This window comes from Quercus suber, unplaced genomic scaffold, assembly GCF_002906115.3.
Source record: "Quercus suber isolate HL8 unplaced genomic scaffold, Cork oak 2.0 scaffold_733, whole genome shotgun sequence".
Classification (NCBI taxonomy): domain Eukaryota; kingdom Viridiplantae; phylum Streptophyta; class Magnoliopsida; order Fagales; family Fagaceae; genus Quercus; species Quercus suber.
Window position 1 is genome coordinate 171,422 of NW_027070173.1, and position 17,863 is coordinate 189,284.

Sequence of the window (17,863 nt, forward strand, 5' to 3'; positions counted from 1 at the left end):
TTTTTTCTTAATTCTCTCAATTATTAATTCGTTCATGCCGGTAGGAAAAAAAAAAAAAAAAAAAAAATTCCTATAGTGGTAATAAAACAAGTATTTTTAACGTAGTCTTATTACTTTGGCAAAAATCTTATAACTTTTTTTTTTTTTTTGAGTATTAGAATTTTATAACTAAGTTGACAGTTAAACACTTTCTAAAAAAAAAAAAAAAAAAAAAGAGTTGACAGTTTAATACCTTTTGGTAATTTCAAGGGGGGGGGGGGGGGGGGGAAGGTAAGAGCAACAAAATTGTACATTTTATGATTTGATACTTGTTATAATTTTGCAAGTAACGAAAAAAGGAAAAGGGAACAATAAGAAATTCAATTTTAGGACCTGCATGTGTAATCTATATAACATAGAAATTTATTCTCAATTGATATCTAATTAAGGAGCATCAAGGTCAGAAATAGAGGTAGAATATTATTAGGTGGTATTACAATTTCGACTATGCTCCTTTTGTTGTTGAATAAGTTTGTTGAAAAAGAAAAAAAATGTACAAGTCCTATTAGATATTATCCTCAGTTCACCTCAAAATGATATCAAATTTCAATATGATTGTGGGTTCTAGTTAGTTCAACTGGTAAAGTCTCTGATAGTTGTATAAGAAATTTGGGTTTCAATCCCCACCTACACCAAAAATTGATTGGTGTCTTGGTCTGATGATAAATGGCTATTATCAGGAGCGGACGTCATAAGTTGAAAATCTCTCTAAAAAAAAAATATTCAATATGATTGATGTCACACAAGTTTATTATATAAAACATTAAAAATTATGTGTTAAATTTTTTTAAAATATAAATAATTAATCCAACCATTTATTTATAATTATTATGTTGTTGAAGTAGTATCATCACATTCATTTTCATATTAATTTGTTTTATAGTAAAATTGGTAGTAATTTTAATTTTTTTGGTAAACAATAAAAAAATTGTTACATACTTATGTGCTATATTTAAACATTTATTTATTACACTGTAGTTATTTATGAGTATTTATTTAGTATGTTATTAAACTGACGTAATAAATTATAATAGCTCTGTTAGGTCTTGGTTATTTATTTATTTTTCCTGTGTTTGTGCTTGCATTCTTTTTTTTCTTCGGTGTGGAAAAATATTAGAGTAAAAGAGGAAAAGAGAATCAACATCTGAAGCTCCATGTCCACACAAGAAGAAGGATTCTCATTCTCTGGAAACTAAACCTATTTTAGAGGGAAGGAATTGTGTTTTTTATAAGAGAGTTTATAACTATTGTGAATCATTCTTAAAGATCTATTGGGGCTTACTTTTGAGACTAGCCCAAAAAACTAAAGTCGATGACTTTTTGTAAAAATACCAAAGCCCATGAATTTGTACCAATAATGAGAGAGAGAGAGAGAGAGAGAGAGAGAGAGAGAACAATGTTAAACCAATGAACCGCTAGGATTATATTTTGAGAGCAAAAGTGGCAAACATACCCAATTTTCTGACTCATTCAAGGGCTTTTGGATCTGAACACAGAGAATTTTTATGGTTTTGGATTTTAATAAACGATGCCAGCTCATAGGATTCTGACTCATTCATGTAATAATATGGAACGGGTAATAGGTCCACAATTGCTAAGGTACGCCGTATGCACATGGCTGCACATTTGTGGAGTCATTGACATTTTTTGACCCTGCCCTATCTCTGCCCAAACGGCTATTGTGGAAAACTTTTTCCTTGAAAAATCTCTGCCTGCACTGCCATTTCCCAAAGCAAAAGTATAGATCATACAAGGTACATGGCATGGTGTGAAAACCGAAAGCTGAAATGTGAATGAGTGGTAATGGAATCGCGGGATGTAAAGTTATGCGCCGTGATGGAATAGACAATGACCATTTGGACCCCCTTATTATATCAAACTATCAGTTTTCAATTAATTTATTTGCTATCGTACACGGTTTTCATCAACAATTAAAGTCTACATATTAATTTCTATATGGACGTTCACACCTTGAGGTGACACTTGGTGAGTGATAAACATGAATCCACCATGTTTAAAAAAAAAAAAAAAAAAAAGAAGCAAAAAACAAAAAACATGAATCCACCATGCTACTAAAATTTGTTACATAAGCCTTTTTAATTTGTTATTTGGCTCTACAATTTGTTTCATAAATCAATAAAAGCAGACATAGAGAATGGGTTCGGGCTAATCAAGTTTGGGTTAAAAACAATTCATCTTAAATGGATTGAGTTGATTTGTATTTTTTCACATGCGAAAATAAACAAATAAAGAAATGAACAAAAAAAAAAAAATACAATAAATCTTGGGTCATGGTTTCACATGTCAACCCGTTTTTACTTCGAATAAAAATTTTTGGATTCAAGTTAAAAATTTTCCTTTGAGTTTAGATCATGTTATCGGATAAGGGTCCAGATTTAATTTTGTCATGTTTAAATATAAGTATTATCAATAATAAAATAAGATAACTACAATATTATTTCATAACAAATCATATCAACAATTGTGAAAAATGTTGTCTCTCTAACGTTAAATGATTCCTCAATCCCACATTAAAAATGTAAAGGACCACTTGTTAATGGTTCATACTTTCTATACCAACCAGGAATTGGTAAGCTCGTGATGCCTTAAAGTGGCTTGCTAATTGTGTGTGTATGTTGTGAAAGGCAATTTTGTTTTTTGCTGTCTTCTTGGGCCCATGTCTCCATAGTGCAATTAGATCAGTTGCTTCCAGCTTAACTCCACAAGTACCTTATCTTTCCTCCTATCTAATATATTTTTCCATGGTTATACATGTTGTATAAGATGTTCAATGGGTTTGTAAGGGCATAAAACTCGGTCTTATTGAATTCAAGTAGTTGACATTGATAGAAGACTAATAATGGATTATAAATAGTATGTTTAGCTGGCTAAAATCTCCATTAATCTATTATTCGTTTGCTCATATAGTCATATGGTAATGTTTTCATCTACTCCAAAAGAGAGGAAACAATTAAAAAGGAAACAAAAAAAGTGCAAAACAATCTGATGGGGTAGCTGTCCTTCACATGATATTTAACGGGTCTACAACTACAAAAGTGGGAAAGGCCAAAATAAAAAAGAAAAACTCTAAAAGGATGCATGGTTGTCAATATTATTTATCTATACTACTATTTAAGGAGTTTTTCCTATTTGGACTAGACATTTTTTTGATTCCAAAATCTCCCTATAACCTACGTTTAAATAGAGACAAAACTGAAGGATAACCTGATAAAAATACACTAGCCTTTGAGCATGCGCGTGAGCGCGTGCTCAGAGGCTTTTCTATTTTTTGGATAAGGGTTAATTCACGCGCGTGCTCAGAAGCTTTTCTATTTTTTGGATAAGGGTTAATTTAGAGTATTTATTATAATTTGAGATTACTAAATTCTCCAATCACAAAAAAAAAAACCTAGGGGTGTGATGAAAAAATTATTTCACCACACATAATACTCATCACACCCCTAGGGGTTTTTTTTTTTTTTTTTTTTTTTTTTTTGAACCCAAATAAATGGGTTAGTGAAGTGCGTGAGCCTAATAAAAAGTCAAGGATCTGGCTTGGGACTTTTCCCACTGCAGAAATGGCAGCGCGTGCACATGATGTGGCGACCATTGCACTCCGTGGCCGTTACGCATGTCTCAATTTCGCCGACTCGTTGTGGAGGCTTCCGGTTCCAACTTCGACAGCAGCGAAGGATATTCAGAGGGCCGCATTGGAGGCGGCTGAGGCATTTCGGCCGCAGAGTTGGCCGGTGTTTCTGGGGATGACTTGATGCAGAGTTCAGAAAATGAAGCTACAGTGGAAGTGGCTGCGGAGACAGAGATAGAGCCGGAAGATACGTCTTTTATGGATGAGGAGGCTGTTTTGGCATGCCTGAGTTGTTGAGAAATATGGCAGAGGGATGTTGTTGCCTCCACCACCTCCTTGTTATGGTGGAGATAACATGGAAACTGACAGTAGTGAGGTTTCATTGTGGAGTTATTCAGATTGATTGTTGTTACTTGTTAGTAATATTATAGCTTAATGCTGCAGTGTGATGTGAGGGAATGTTGGAGATGGCGATGTCATACTGTACAAAAGAATTTGTTGTAACATTTGTTTGCACCAACAGAAATTATAATCCGTTTTGGGTTTTAGCTATATCAAACTTTAGTTGAACTGGATGTAGTCCATTGCTAATGCTCTAATAAAGTATTTGGATTTTGTGTTTGACGAGTGAAATTAAGGACGTGATTATAAAAAGATAAAGAGAAAAATAAATAAATAAATAAAGGAGGAAATCTCCCATTTGAGATAAAGTGTGAACACATTACCATAAAATAAAATGTTCTGCATATAGAAGAAGAAGAAGACGTGGAGACGTAGTGAACAAAGCTCAAGTGCTGCCATCTGAAACTCTCATCCTTTCTTCATTGTGTGTGGGTTTTTGAAACAAGAAAGAGATAAAAAGAATCAGGGCAGTGGAGGGTTGTTCATGGAAGCATTCGGATTCGCCATGGCTAGGGGAGAAGAAGGAAGTAAAAGAAGTCAGAGAAAGAAGCTGATGGGAATTGGGAAGAGACAAAGGAAAATTATTGGGCCACTAACTCCTTCTCACATAGAAGTGGGGCATAGTAATAAGAATTCCTCGTGAAAAAAAGTATACTCCTGAAGCACTTAATAATAATTCAAAGATAAAAGGATAGGAAATAAAAAAGGAGTGTGTCTATTGGTGGAATAGATTTCTCTTGATAAGGTTTGTGGGTTTTAGTTGCGCTTGAATTGGAATGAAAATTAAAATTATTTTACTATTTAGTTTATTTTTTCTATTATTTATGGGTCCCATTATATTTTTTGATACTATTCATGGACCCCACTGTACCATTTAAACCAACTTTTACTTTTATTTACCGTACTTCTAGTAATAAGTTTTTAGTTTCAGTAAAATAAACAGTATCTAAACACGCTTTTAATCTTAGAGTAATAATATGTTCATAATATATTTATAACAACAAATTTTATGTGACAAATTATTATTGATTCTCATTTTAATTACGCCACTTTTTACTATCATTAATAATTTTACTATTTAAAATTTGTTGTGAAAGTATTATATATATATTATTGTTTAATTTATTTTTAAATCTAATTCTAACTTTTTTTACAAAAAGTTTCTTAAAGTGGGACATTATAAACCTCAATCATAAATGCACTGCAAATTGGTACGTATTTTATCATCTTTGCACCATAATTTTGGCCTTTATGACAAGTTGATAGCTTTTTCAAAACGTAATTTTTTTTTTTTTTTTTTGGGATAGTCCAATTTCAAAAAGTTGTACCAAATTCAACTAAAAAAGCATTGCATTCCAATCTGATATTAGAAAAGGCAATGCCGGCATGTGGCTTAGTGGTGGGGTTGGGAATAGAGCTCCTTGGAAGCTTCCTTATTTATAAATACTAACATATTTTTGTTTATTTATAATAAAACCCCAAATTTGAATATCTTTTTTTCTAACTAACCAATCTAATCGCTTTATTATCATTTTATTTTGTAAAACACTATATCAAATTCAACAATTTTTTTTTTTTTAAATTATCAACAATTTATATCATTTGGCTTAATAGTCATAAGTAATATATATAATAGTAATTGTAAAATGTGCGTCGAAATAAGTTGGTATCAAAATATTTCATTTTAATAGAAAAATTGAAACTAACACCAACTAAACATCAACTAAACGTACGTGAGTTTCTTTATTTAGTGAGGGGGCAAAAAGCCATTGCTTATAACATGATGGTGCTCCACACTTTCGTGGTGAGAAAAACTGAAAACCACTTCACCATAAAGTGGGATGGAGATGGGCATTCAGGGTCACCTTCATCTCAAACTATAATTCCATTAATATTAATTCCATTAAACAATCATAACCGGCTATTTGATTCAACATCATCCTTCCTAACTAATAATAAATTCTAAAGATTCTATAAGGAAAAACAAGCTACATCAGCTGCTTGCTTTGTTTCATGGAGTTCATGGATGTTGTAATCTCTATTGCTTCATTCAACATCATTTTTCCTGACTAATAAAGATTTTATAAAAGGGTTGGTTTCTGTCCAGTGGCCAATGCCACTGGACACTGTTCAATCTTGGATACGTGTTGCATATCCAACGTGTCCAGTGGCACTTGGCTACTGGACAGAAGCTTAGTCCTTTATAAAAACCATTAAAAATAATGACACATTTAATATGGTAACAAGGCTGGTATTAGCTGCACAAAAATAAAGTTAATTGCGCTCGTTGGACAGCCATCATGTTGCCTGGAAAATAAAAATTTAACCATCAGCAGACTGCAACATACAGACCCGCATATAAGAATAAAAATATTGAAATATTTCAGAATCAAATAGGAACAATTGATGCTGATATGATCTTTCTGTGCCTAGCAATAAAAAGGTCTCAAAGTCACCATTAAGCCTTTTCATTTTTAGGATATAGCCCTTCTATTCAAGGATTCTAGAACATTGATGCATAATCTTAATAATAAAAACTACTCTCAATGCTATAGAATCAATGGAAAAACAATACATTGTCTTTCAGGTTTAACGTTTCAATTGTACCTAATTAAAAGGTTTAAAATCCAGAATCTACTGTAATACAAATTCAGTTTGGTAGATGCTCATAAATAAGATTACTCAACAACAATATGCGAAATTAATGAGTCACTCATACATAACGTATAGAAGCCAATGAATTTTGCCTTCATTTTTTCGGGGCTGAAGAGTGTAGAATTTAGCTTTCTTTGATACTAAAAACAACAGCAACGAAGCCTTTTCTTTGATGCTTAATCTTTTGTTAAATGTTTTGAAGCATTTCGTGCCCTTCCCAACATCATTCCCAAATTTTACACCTCTCTTATCGTTTTTCTCCTTGTTAATTGGAAGCCTCTTAAAAACCATCAGTAAATTAGAGAGAGAGAGAGTAGCAGAATAATTTCTCAGGAGCATTTTAATACATAGACACACATACTTAACCACATGGCTACAAAGATTTCACTAATACGAAACATACAATACAAGGGCAAAAAAAAATCAAATAACATCATCTTGTCCAAGGATTGAATACTTGGACTGAGCTTGATTCAGAAGGAACATTAAATTTTAGATATAGCTTCACTTGCTCTAGCCAAAATCAGTATAAAAAGAAAAAAAATGGTTAAGTTTAGCTATAAAATTGATTGTAGTCTATGGTTACAACTACTCAATATATTTTTATTGGAGGTAAATTTTGACAAATTCCCATTGGATTATATCTTCTTCTTATATCCTCCATGCTTGCAAAATTTCTATAAAATTAAATATCAATAGCTATGTCATCAATAAATTTTTTGAATTGCAAATTTTTGTAATTTAAAATTATACATAAAAAAATAAATTATAAATCATATAGTAAATAATATCTTATTGGCACAAAATTTGATATCTATACTATTATTTAAGGGGCTGCACCTATTTGGACTGGATTTTTTTGTTCAAAATACCCCTATTTCTCTAGGTTTAAGTAGAGATAAAAATAAAAGATAATTTGGTAAAATATATGTTTAACTTACACTAAAATATTGCCTACAAAATAGGAATACTCTCCCACTAACCCACTTTTATTTTTTTTAAATACTTTATTATTAAAAGGAAAAAAACACCCCACTAACATTACTAATAACATGATTCTTTATTTGGTTTATCATTTTGTGTACCAAAATACCCTCAAATTCATAGTTTAAAAAGATTAAATAATAAGGTTAGATATGTAAAGGTACTAATTTAAACACTCCTAATTTTAGATACTTATCCATTTCCCTTAAAATTAGGCACTTCCATATCTCCTTATTCCTTCTTACTCAAGATTTTAAAATTAGGCACTTCATTTCTCTTATTCCTTCTTACTCAAGTTTTGACAAATAAGTATTTCATTTTGCAATGACATATTTTCAAGTTTGACAAAATAGGTATCATAAGAGTTTCCATGCTATTGATGTAGCAACATAGTTATTTATATCACCTAAATATGCAATCTGTAAAAATGCAGCTTTATTCAAGATAAATAGGTGAGAATTATACCTAAAGCTGCAAAATTATATTAAGGACAAAAAAAAAAAATACAGAATTATTTCGGATACATAATCTATATCACCACCAAATGTATGTGGATTCATAAAAAATTATTATTAATGCCTAGTTATATGTTCTCAAATCGTCCAAGGTTTGTTCTTTTTCTTGGCCTCATACTTTGAACTTGAATCCCCACACTTGCAGCACACTATTGAATCTCCAACACTTGTAGCAGCAACCCTAGCAATTTATTTAATTGTTAGGTTTGATTAAAATTGGTTAGTAGCTAATTTTGAGTCAAATATCAATGTCTCACAAAGCTGGAAATAGGATTAAGGCTTGGTTGATATAAAAGAAAATTTAAATAGTATTAATTTCTTACAACACCAAGAATACCATTTGAGAAGTCCACATATTCTCTAAGTTTAATATCAAACGATATAAATTTTTTTTTTTTTGGTGCATCTTTTTTTTTTTTTTTTAACCCAAGGCCAAAAGTTATGGATTTGTTCAAAAGCATATTGTTTTTTTGAACCCAAGCCCAAATGTTTATCTTCAGTTTAGTTATCTTTATGACAATAAATTTAAAGATACACGCATAAACTTCATTCGAAGTACACATAAACCGCAAATTAAAATTAATGAAATTCTCAACATNGTGTGTGATTGGAGAATGTAGCAATCTCAAATTATAATAAATGCTCTAAACTAATCCTTATCCAAAAAATAGAAGAGCCTCTGAGTACGCGCGTGAGCGCGTGCTCAGAGGCTAGTTTATACTACTAATAACATGATTCTTTATTTGAATTTTATCATTTTGTGTACCAAAATACCCTCAAATTCATACGTTTAAAAAGATTAAATAATAAGGTTAGATATGTAAAGGTACTAATTTAAACACTCCTAAATTTTAGATACTTATCCATATCCCTTAAAATTAGGCACTTCCATATCTCCTTATTCCTTCTTACTCAAGATTTTAAAATTAGGCACTTCCATTTCTCCTTATTCCTTCTTACTCAAGTTTTGACAAAATAAGTATTTCATTTTGCAATGACATATTTTCAAGTTTGACAAAATAGGTATCATAAGAGTTTCCCATGCTATTGATGTAGCAACATAGTTATTTATATCACCTAAATATGCAATCTGTAAAAATGCAGCTTTATTCAAGATAAATAGGTGAGAATTATTACCTAAAGCTGCAAAATTATATTAAGGACAAAAAAAAAAAATACAGAATTATTTGCAGATACATAATCTATATCACCACCAAATGTATGTGGATTACATAAAATAGATTACTGTTAATGCCTAGTTATATGTTCTCAAATCGTCCAAGGTTTGTTCTTTTTCTTGGCCTGCATACTATGAACTTGAATCTCCAACACTTGCAGCAACAACTATTGAATCTCCAACATTTTTAGCAGCAACAATTAAAATTAATGAAATTCTCAACATTAAAAAAAAAAAAAAAAAAAAAAAAGCACTACACGCATAAATATTTGACATGAAAAACATTGCACAAGTTGTAGTAGCTTTCAACCACTACAACTTAGTATTTTCTAAAAATTTAAGATAATTTTACAAATACCACCGCCAAGATCCATAGGACCATAGTAAAAAAATACCAAATACGGAGCATATGCTAATATATCACTTTAGCTCCAAGTCATGAATCCTTAAACTCTCTAAGGCACTCTTCCTCTTCATTAGTGTTGTCTCAAATTTTGAATGCCTGAAATCCAAAACTTAGCTACATCATTCCATTAAATTGACTACTTGTATATTTTCACTAAAGAGTACCAAATTGCAAACTCAATATCACATACAGCATCAATTAAAAAAATATACTAAGTAAAAAAAAAAAAAAAAATTAACAAAATGACAATTCTTCATATTGACTTATCTCAAGGCTGTAAAATGTACATTCGGTGCGATCTTCAGCTTTTCTCATAAAAAAGAATGCATTTGAAGATGGTAGAAAAGATAGGAGATTCTTATGTAATTCTTCTTCTTCTTTAATCCCTTAGGCAAGTCCTTCAAATAAGAATATATATCATAAAGTTTATAAATGCATATAAAACCAAAGTAATGGTAAGTGTTCACAGTGAGCCAAATTAACACCAATCATATTTTTTGGTCTACAAACTGAAACTTGTATACAAAAAAATCACCAAAACTCTCTATCTCAAATTCATTTTCTCTTGAACACAAACTTTTTGATTTTGTAATATGTAATACATGACACACATATGACATAACATAAAATAAAATGTATATACTTGAATTCAAAGCCAATAGCAAAAAGGTTTAAAAAAAACACACACTCACTCACAAAATCTGTAAAAACCCATATCTCTAAACACTCACCCCACCAATTAACCCCTTTCGCTGGAACTCAAATTCTGCAAAAATTGAAAACCAATTTATAAGAGAGCACTCAAGATTTTGGCATAGTATGAGAACTCTAAGAATTATCTCATTTTAACCTCTCTAAATCTAGTTATCAATTATATCATATCATTTTACAACAATCCTGACCTCGCAAACTCTATTTCGTTTCCCAGTTTATTTAAATATTCTTTCTAATTCTTTTTATTTATTTATTACCATTTCTCTCTCTTCCTCCCTCTTCCTCTATGCACTGGCCACAAAACACACACAAACCCAGAAACAACAACCATGCCACCACACCAAAAACCACTAGACATTGGCCACAAACCACAAGAACCCAGAAAAAACACATACAACAACCACAATAGCCCACATCAGCCACCACAATCACAATAGCCGCCACCACGCCACCCACCAAAACCCATTTTAAAAAAACCACCAAACAACCATAACAATACACTGCCACCCCCACATATCCCAGCATCACCGACCGGACCATCAAACCAAAACCACATTAAACAAAACCATCAAACCATCTGTTCAAACCAAACGAAAACCCCACATATCCTGACAAACCCATTTTAAAGAACCACCATTGGAGCCACCAATGAAGCCACACTCACAGCACCCAAACCAGAAGAACCACCATCAAATAACCCAAAGAAACCCACCAATCTCCACACCACAACCCACCTGATCCACAACTCCAAACCCACCACCTAACCCACAACCCACACAGCCCATCGATCCAAACACATGCCACCACCTGACCCACGACCCACACAGCCGATCCACGGATCACCTGACCCACCAGATTCAACTCACGGCCCAGCTCCATCACCACCAGATTCGACTCACGGCCTAGACCGCAACCCACGGCATCTGCTTCTGACCGACGTGGAGGCCCAACCACCAGCATAAAGAGAGAGTGGTAGACAAGAGCAAGTCAAAGGGAGACAAGATACCGAGAGTGAAAAAGAAAAGGAGTCTGACACAAAGAAGAGAGAAAGAATAAACGAGATTAAAAAGCTAAACACAATTGTCTACAGTAACTTCTAAATGTAAGAGACCACTGTAGCAAACTTGTAAGGTAATGCATCATTTTAATGGTTAGATGCTAAAATTTAGCATATCCGAAGTTTTACTAATGCTCTAAGAATGGGTAAATTTTTAAAGAAAACATGTCACTATGGTATATCAAACTGCTTTGCATGCATATGCTTGATTGTTGACAACTTCAATATGTAGAAGAAAGCATGTCTCAAATGTGTGTATCATTTTTCTTTTTCTTTTTTTGGTAAAAACTGTCTCATACATGAATATACAAAAGCCACGTTAAGAGCAACATTTGCGACATACGGCTAAAGTAGACAAATGGTCCGTTTGGATACAACTTATTATTGTTGAAAGTTGCTGAAAATTGATTGTTGCTAAAAACACTGTAGCAAAATAATTTTTAAATGTATGAATAGTATTGCGGGACCCATTTTTAATATTTTTTCTTCTGAATAAAGTGGTTGTGGGTCCTATAAACAGTGCGTAAACAGTATCAAAACAGTGCGTGAACAGTATTTTTTCTCATAAACAGTAACTGTACAGTAACTTCTGTCTCTGACCCACGTGAAAGCAAAAAAAAAAAAAAAAAAGGGAAGAAACGTGCCGTAGGATTCAGCAAAAAACGCTGAATCCAAACGCTCACAAAGTGGCAAGAGTAATAATATACCATCAATAATCTTTGCAAATACTTTATTTCTGCAAAGCACAAAAGCCGGTCGCCTGAAGACAGAAGAATCATAGCCGTAATTAGGGGATCTTGTAATTTTCAATAAAATAAAGAGTAATGCTCCAAACACAAATTATTTTTACAAGTGAAAGTGGTGCCAATTGAGCTAAAACTCAATGGTGACAAATACAAATAAATTTAACATAAACTTGCACATATTTACAATTACGGGCACTATATTTGATAAGAAAGAAGGGAAAGGAAAATTAGAATTTCACCATAACTCAGTTTCATTAGTATGAACTTTTATTTATTTATTTATTGTAGTTAATGAGTTTTGAACCCACCTTACCTTCCTCTCCCCTTGAATGAGATGAGAAACAACGAGTGTTGCTATCGTCTTCTTGGTGAGCATGAGCCATAGAGTGGAATGAGATTGTGGAGTGTACGAATGAGAAAAGATATTGGAAGGAATAGGCACGTTTGTTGTGCATCAAACTCGGATGAATAAACGACTGCTTAATTAAATAGATACATTTTTTCTTTAAAACAATTAAATAAATACATATTAAGAACCCTTTCCACCCCAATTCAGTTTAGGAAAATATTAATAGATATTAAGACCTTTCCTAAGAAGAAAAAGTCATTCTCAAAAAAGTTTTTGTTTTGTTTTTCAAATGTTAGACTTCAATCGTGAAACGGTTTGATTGAGACACGAATATACTGGGTTGACTCAAACCTAGAGTCATGGGTTAAACCCATTAGGCCCAAAGTATCCAAGTCCTTGCCTTTCCAATATAATTCCCAAATAATTATGATTCAACTCCTAAATAAATTTTAGACTAAAATACTATTTTGGTCTTTAAATTTTATCAATTTTTTTTTTCATCCCTAAACCTTAAACACATTATTTTCGCTCCTAAACTATTGAAAAAAATTTATTTTTAGTTCTTAAACTATTGAAAATGTTTTTCTTTCAATCCTTAAATTTATCAAAAAAATTTTTTTTTTTTTTAAAAAGTTCTTTTTTTATCCCTATTTTTTTCTCTAAACTTTAAAAAAAAATTATTTTACAGTTTTTTTTTTTTTAATAATTGAAAAATATAGTAATTTTAAATTATAATGAATGTAAATTATTAACTTTTACCTAAAAAATAGAAGAATCTTTGACAGGCTAATGGGATTAAAATGGTATAGTATACATGAATGTGACTCGTGTATGGTCTCATCTATAATTTCGGGTTGTCCACTAACTAATATTGGCTGCATGGTAAAGTAATATATCATTTGGTTATGATATCAACCTCAGATCCATCTCTCATTAATGTCGGGAGTGAAGAAAAATAACATATACATATATATATATATATATAAGGATATTTAGACATTTTCGAGTATTTGACTAACCTCTTCGAGTATTTGACTATGATAAATAAGGATATTTAGAGACATTTTCAAGTATTTGACTAACATTTTTGAGTAATTGACTATTCTTTTGAGCGTGTGCAGTCCCCCCATTCCACACACACTAGGCTATTACAGGGAGGAATCCCATAAAGGTAGCTCCAAGATACAAGATTGAAAAAATATATTTTCTTATAATTTGAGTCTTATTTTTTTTATAAAACACACACCCCCCCTCCCCCAATACACAGACACAAACACAGATACAGACACAGACACACACACACATATATGTTTTTGTAAATTATGATTTCTGATCATGAGTGGAGAATTACGAATTTCCAAGTGTAAAAATCAATGAAGAAATCAAGAATGACATATTTATATGGCGCATGTAGTGGCATTGAATGCATAATCTTATAGTTGTTTTAGCAATCAGTCCTCTTAATTGCAATGCTAAATAATTAATGTTATGTTTGGAAGTTTGGAGGGAGATGAGAGTAGAGGGGAGTAGAGGCAAGGAGAGTAGTGGGGAGGAGAGTAGAGGGGAATGGTTATCCTCCATCTTGTTTGGATATTTTTAAAAATAAGTAAGGGAGAGGGGAATAATTAGCTTTTTCATAGTTTGTAATTTTGTTAATATGGTAAGGGTAAATTTGGTAATTCATTTAATCAAGCATTTCTATACTCTACTCTTCTTCCAAATATCTTTAATTTGGAAATTTAAAAATAAGAGGTTAAAAGTAGTTAAAACCCCTCCAAATTCCTCCCCCTCCTCCCTTAAAAAACATCAAAATAAGGTAATTTAACTTACTCTCTCTTTTTCTACTCTATTCTTCCTCTATCCAAACAAGATATAAGGGTCCGGATAACCATCTCCTCCCAATAGATTTACGTCCTTTTTTGTTGCTTTTGGTTTTAAGTTTTGAATTGTAGCTTTGGGATAATTTCATTAGTTTCTTTTACAGGTAAAAATAAGCAGGATAGGGTGAAATTGGACTTAGAAAGGTCTTAAAAAGATGTACATAAATCAAATAAACTAAAATAAGTTATACCAAACAATTTCAACTTCTTTGATTATATTAAAAAATGGAACCATGAAATGTCAAGATTTGGATTATATATACAGTTTTGAGAATGAATGCTAGTTTCAATTTATTTTCTAACTTTTGAAAATATAATTTTTTTAAAATATGGTACCTAACAATGTTTTTAAAAAGCTATAATTTGAAGAAAAAAATTTGTTGTTTTTTAAATATGGTACCTAACAACATTTAAAGAAATTTTTTTTGATAGGAACATTTAAAGAATTGTATCTACATTTTGTGAAGCAGTTTTATAAACAACTTTTATAGAATTAAATAGATTGTGGTTTAGTATCAAATTTTAATTACTTTAATACGATAATTAATGTATAGCTCATTTAATACAATGGATTGATTGAATTGTTGTTAATGCATACGTGCTACAGTATTAAAAGAGCACCGATGAGGCGCGCGATGACATAGTATTAATTGCTGGCAGACATATTATATTAATATATCATGTGCCTGATTAATAATAAATGTTTTTTTTTTTATAATGAATTTTAAGAATGAAAAAGTAAAATTTTGAGACTTTGAGATTTCCTAATTCTTAACTTTTTTTTCTTTCTTTCCTCCTTATAAGTTATAACAAGCGCAAGGAGGGAGACTTCATCCAAATTCTCCATATTGAAACAAATAGATAATATCAATAAACCATAACATTTATTTAACTTAAAAAAAAAAAAATGAGAATCAAGAGTTATTATAAGATGACACAAAAAATATATATATATATATATATGATAATTTAATAGTTGGAGAGAGAGAGAGTTTGAATGTTTAAAATATTTGTTAGAAATACTAGAATGTGCTAATTATACTATGAGACTCTTGACTTAAGTGCCTTAACTTGCATGTTGTCTTTGTTCAAGTGATAAAAAGAGAATTAATTAAGAGTTAACTTGAGTTGTATTAAAAAATAATAAAGTCTGACTTTGAACTCCAATTATGCACAAATTTGCGAGCATGATGATGCTTGAAGTTCAAAGTATAGAGCTGAGTCTTGGATCAAGTGACCTACATAGTAGATAATTGTATCATGTTACAAAGTCGCACTGTTCACTCGTCGGAATTTGAGCGGTTCTTAAAAACTTAAAAATAAAATAAAAACAAAAACGATAGTTTGTATTATTAAATCAATTCATATCTTTTTGTATAGATGCCTAAAGGAATGGAGGACATTTCTCCACCCAAATTCCTACGGCTGCTTTAGCCAAAACATGAGATGCAAGCTTACAACCAGAATTAATAACTTTGAAATTTGAAAACAACATTTCTAAATCCAGAAGCAATCCATGTCTCCAACCTGCAACCTGAACCCAGTCGGATAGATTAAATGAATAAATTCATCACCTCTTAATAGTTTAGGTTTTTTGAAAAATTAATAATTTAACATAGTATTAGAATAGGAAACCTTAGTTTAATCTCTTGTCACACTACCTTACCTCTCATTTAACAAAAACTTTCATGTGTTGAGTCCCACTTAATAAAAGTGAGTCTAAATTCTCTATATCACTTTTTGTGTACCACTCTATGTTACAACAATCACTACTTGTCATGTATTCATTTTACTTTCCTTATATAATAACTGAAGTTTAAAATGGAAAGCAATTATACACATGGTAAATAGTGATTGGTGAAACATAGAGTGATACACAAAAAGTGGTATAGAGGATTTGGACTCAATAAAAGCAGCTTAGGTAGCCCACACGTAAATGAATAATACAAATTTTCTGTATCATTTTTTGTGTTCCACTATTCACAATTTACTATATATTTATTTAACTTTCATTATAAAATAGTCAAAGTTTAAAATGGAAAAAAAAAAAAAAAACATAACAAGTTATAATTAGTAGAACATGAAATGGTACAGAGGATTTGTATTCCACGAAAAGGGGAAAAGTTAGTTTAAATGAATAAGTTTACAATTTCTTAATAGTTTAAGTTTTTAAATAAATAAATAAATAATAATTAGGGATAAAAAACAAACTTTGAGTAAAGTTTAAGGATCAAAATAGTATTTTACCTAATAATTTAACACTATCGAACATGGTTGAGACTGATTTAAAGCCGAAAACAGTGCAACATCCACAAGAAGTTTCTGCAAACCTAGATCAATGGCAAGTTGCAAAGCAAACAACACCATCAATTGATTCACATCACCATCAATTGACTACGATGTGCATAATCTGAGTTTGTTCCAAATATCAACATAATCTGTGGTGTATACTATTGCCTAGTGATCAAATCGCTGTCTGTGTGATATTCTTTTGATCCCATACTCGTTCATTGCGTGCACTCCAAATCATCCATGTCGTGATAAATAGCTATTGAATCTTCGATGACCCCAAATTACTTAGACATGTTTTTAATTTGAGCTACCAGAGTAAGCTGCCAAATAGAGTGAGCAACATCGCATGCATGAATACAGGACATGAATAAACGTCAGTTGAAAGGGATATAATAAAAATGGCTAACTTGATAGTTTTCCGCACATAAAAACTATTTCTTACCATAAAATATAATCTATGTTTTTTTAAAATTTTTTTTGGTCTGAAAACTTAAAAGACGTGGACTGATGGACGGAATGTACGTATAATATTTTCAAATTTCTGAAATAATTTTTTTAAAATTTTAAAGACAAAAATAATACTTGGGTTATATTTTAAGGGCAAAAATAATCTTTTAGCCATAAATTTACTATTAAAATAACGGTGAAGAGTTTACAAAATACATGAAGTGCTAGATCTTTTGAGTTTTGACAACAAGCTTTGTGCCAAATGGATTTTAGTTAGAGGTTCACATCGCTATAGGACAATACTCTCTCTCTCTCTCTCTCAAAAAAAAAAAAAAAAAAAAAATCGCTAGGACAATACGTGATTTGACACACTCTTGCATTATATTTCATCATAACAATACTCTCTCTCTCTCTCTCTCAAAAAAAAAAAAAAAAAAAAAATCGCTAGGACAATACGTGATTTGACACACTCTTGCATTATATTTCATCATAGTAGTATGATCGTGTTAGAAAATAATTCAATAATTGAGTCCCCCCACCCCCCAAAAAAAATCTTGGGATTATAGCGTGCATGCATAATTTTTATTTTTTATTTTTTATTTACTTATTCCATT

At 31.3% G+C, this 17,863-nt stretch overlaps 1 protein-coding gene across 1 annotated transcript; it reads left to right on the forward strand.

The window, feature by feature from the left end:
- Positions 1 to 3,545: 3,545 nt before the first annotated feature.
- LOC111991516 (dehydration-responsive element-binding protein 1B) lies at positions 3,546 to 4,168 on the forward strand (the record flags this gene model as incomplete). The annotated part of the gene is given in 4 exon segments (XM_024023292.2): positions 3,546 to 3,774; positions 3,777 to 3,902; positions 3,905 to 3,939; positions 3,942 to 4,168. Coding segments are annotated over 4 exon segments (477 nt in total), but the record flags the coding sequence as incomplete, so codon positions are not given.
- Positions 4,169 to 17,863: the final 13,695 nt, after the last annotated feature.